The 3,363-nt window shown below is 34.3% G+C and overlaps 1 protein-coding gene across 1 annotated transcript; it reads left to right on the top strand.

Annotated features, from left to right (window-relative positions):
* Positions 1–1,595: 1,595 nt before the first annotated feature.
* LOC112517757 (UDP-glycosyltransferase 92A1-like) lies at positions 1,596–3,158 on the top strand. Its single transcript, XM_025125133.1, has one exon. The coding sequence runs from the start codon at positions 1,596–1,598 to the stop codon at positions 3,156–3,158; it is 1,563 nt and encodes a 520-aa protein (XP_024980901.1).
* The last annotated feature ends 205 nt before the right edge of the window (positions 3,159–3,363 follow it).

The raw sequence follows: 3,363 nt of genomic DNA, 5'->3' as shown, positions 1-3,363 counted from the left end.
TTCATTGATGTTATATTAATGTTAACTTTTGTTTATGAAATTAATGTTATATTGATGTTAACTTTTGTTTATGGACTTAATGTTATATTGATGTTAACTTTTGTTTACYAATTTGCCCTTATCATTGAAATAAAATAATTTTTTAATATTTTTTATTTTTTAATTTCCTAAAATAAAGTAAACTAATTTTAGCCATTGATCAAGAAAATGGACGGATGAGATTGGTTTACACAAATGGGACAAGTTTTTATTTGAACGCTCCTATATATATATATATAGACAAATCAAATGAGAATCACAAAAATATTACAAATCTATAAGAACTGATTTTAAAATAATTTTTTACATGATTTTTTCATCAAATGCTAGGATTTAAGATATTGTTTCACATATATTTGTTTCATAATATGATAGTTTCACATGTATTTGTTTCATTACATGAATATTTTTTAACTTGGTGAAACAAAAAAAAGGTTCCACATGTAAGTTTTTCATAAGATAAACACAAACGTGTGTAAAAAATATCTTAAATCATAGTTTTTGATGAAAAAATCATATAAAAAATATTTTTATGTCACGAGTTTATAACTTTTTTATGGTTCTCATTTGACTATTATATCCCCCCCCCCCTCTCTCTCTCTCTCTCTCTCTATATATATATATATATATATGTATTAGTCTTTTAGTTTTATTAATGAAAAATGAAAAATAAGTTTAAAATAGAAAAAAGTTAAAGAGTTTGGTTCCGGTGGGAAGAGAAGTTACGGTGAGAAGTGTAAAGAGAGATCTCCACTATTGGATAAATCATAATTGAATGTCAACACTAATGAAATATATCAAAATGCACCAATCAATTCTCTTCTAAAATATAATTAATTGGTGGAAATGAGTTTAAAAGATATCAAGAATTTAAATTTCTTTTTATGTTTCTTTGTCAAAGTTAAATTACTCTTTTATTTATTTAAGAAAAATTAAGTTAATATTAAAAAAAAAAAAAAGACAATGTTACTTAGTTATCCATAATTTTCATGACCCACTTTGTAGTTTAACAGGTATTTGTTTACTTTTAATAGTTACATCACAAAATAGTATTTTAATCGTTAAGAGAAGAATTATGTTTGACCAAAAAACATTCTGTCTTTTTCATGGTTTTAAAATCATCTGAATGATTTTTGTATCTTGGGTCTTCCTTTGAACCATTCAGCGTCCTAATTTCATTCTAAAGAATTACCAAACAATCATATTTTATTTTGCACTATATCATAAACTTTTATTAATCATTCTCACCACTTAATCATACAGCACCAAATCATTCAACAACGAACAAACAAAATATAATCACAATTGTAAAATTCAAATCATATTGCTCTGACCACGAAAGGTATCATGTGTTAATCACAATTGTAAAGTTCAAATCGTATTGCTCTAACCACGAAAGGTATCATGTGTTAATCACAGTTGTAAAGTTCAAATCGTATTTGCTCTGCCCACCAAAGGTATATAAACAAACCCCCAAACGTAACACAAACACCATAACCAGACTTTTCACTTGTCTTCTGTGAGTCTGAGACCTTACTTCTGAGACTAGGACTAGAATGGATTGCTCCATTGATAGATCCAAATCCATGGAAGAAGAAGAAGAAGAAACAACAACAACTCCACCTTCTAATTCTAAACACATAATTATGCTACCATTCATGGCACAAGGTCATCTTATACCTTTCTTAGAATTAGCCATCCAGATCCTCCACCATAATCCCATTTTCACCATCTCCATCGTCAACAGCCCTCTCAACATCAACAACCTCCGATCTGCCATCGCCAACCGCCCTTCTCCCCTCACCCAAATCCACCTCATATCTCTCCCTTTTCACAGCACCGATCACGACCTTCCTCCCAACTCCGAGAACACTGATGGCTTACCCTTCAATCAAAACATCAAACTCCTCTATGCCTCCACCGCCCTCCAACCCCCTTTTTGTGGCTTCATCTCTGACATCATTGCCAAAGAAGGTACGGTTCCTTTATGCATAATTTCAKATTCGTTCATGAGTTGGGCTAATGAGGTAGCCAGATCTTTTGGTATTGTTAATTACACCTTCACCACCAGTGGAGCATACGGCTCTGCAGCATATGATTCCATTTGGTTGAATCTCCCTCACCGGAATTTGGTTGATGGTGGAAATCACGATGAGTTTCCCGTGCCGGGTTTCCCGAAATCTTGTCGGTTTTCTATCATGGAACTCCCCCACTATGTTAGAGTTTCTGATGGTGAAGATGAATTGTCTAGATTCTTMCAACACCAAATCTCTCTATCTCTACATTCCAATGGTTGGTTGTGTAATACARTTGAAGATATCGAGGCATTTGGATTGGAGGTCTTGCGAAATTACATAAAACTCCCTGTTTGGTGTATTGGGCCACTCCTCCCATCAAAAATGTTGAAAGRGAATACGGGTTCAGATACGGGTCTTGTTGATCCAAGATCCGGAAAACAACACGATGTCAAACATAGTAAATGCATTGAATGGTTGGATTCACATCCCCCAAGATCTGTGCTCTATATTTCATTTGGGTCTCAGAACACAATAAGTGAGACCCAAATGATGGAATTAGCCAAAGGACTTGAAGAGAGCAAGATGCCTTTTATTTGGGTCATAAGACCGCCAATTGGGTTCGATCCGAGAGGCGAGTTTCRAACCGAATGGTTGCYTTTGGGTTTTAAGGATAGAATTGGGAAACAAGGATTGGTGGTGCACAAATGGGCACCTCAATTGGAGATATTATGCCACCGGTCCATTGGAGCRTTCTTGAGTCATTGTGGGTGGAACTCGGTGTTGGAAAGTCTGAGCCAGGGTGTAMCGTTGATCRGGTGGCCAATGGCAGCAGAGCAAGGGTATAATGTGAAGATGTTGGTGGAGGAGATGGGTGTTTGTGTGTTGTTGACRAGTGGGGTCCATARTAGGATCGAAAAAGAGGARGTAARGAGAGTGATCGAGGTGGTGTTGAATAAAACTGAAGATGGAAAAGGGGAAGTTATGAGAAGAAAAGCAAGTGAAATAGGGGAATTGATAAGAGCAAGTGTTGAGATTGGAAAAGGTTGTTCTTACAACGCAATGAGTGATTTTGTTTCGACTATTCTCTCTACATTTCAGTGATATTTTAAGACATATATTTTCAAATGTTATGAATAAAAATGTATTTATCCTTTAATAAATATTTCTATATGGATGTGTCATCTTYTGTAAGAGTAGAAGTTGGTTTTGTAATTATGTTCTTAATGTGGCTAATGACCAAGGCCTTGTTTGTTTTCTTTATAAAAAGACTCTTATTAACTTCTTACTAGTTGTCTACCCGCGCAAT

Source organism: Cynara cardunculus, assembly GCF_001531365.2.
Source record: "Cynara cardunculus var. scolymus isolate 2C chromosome LG 9, CcrdV1, whole genome shotgun sequence".
Classification (NCBI taxonomy): Eukaryota; Viridiplantae; Streptophyta; class Magnoliopsida; order Asterales; family Asteraceae; genus Cynara; species Cynara cardunculus.
Note: the sequence above shows the minus strand (reverse complement) of the source record. Positions and strands in the feature narration are given on the sequence as shown.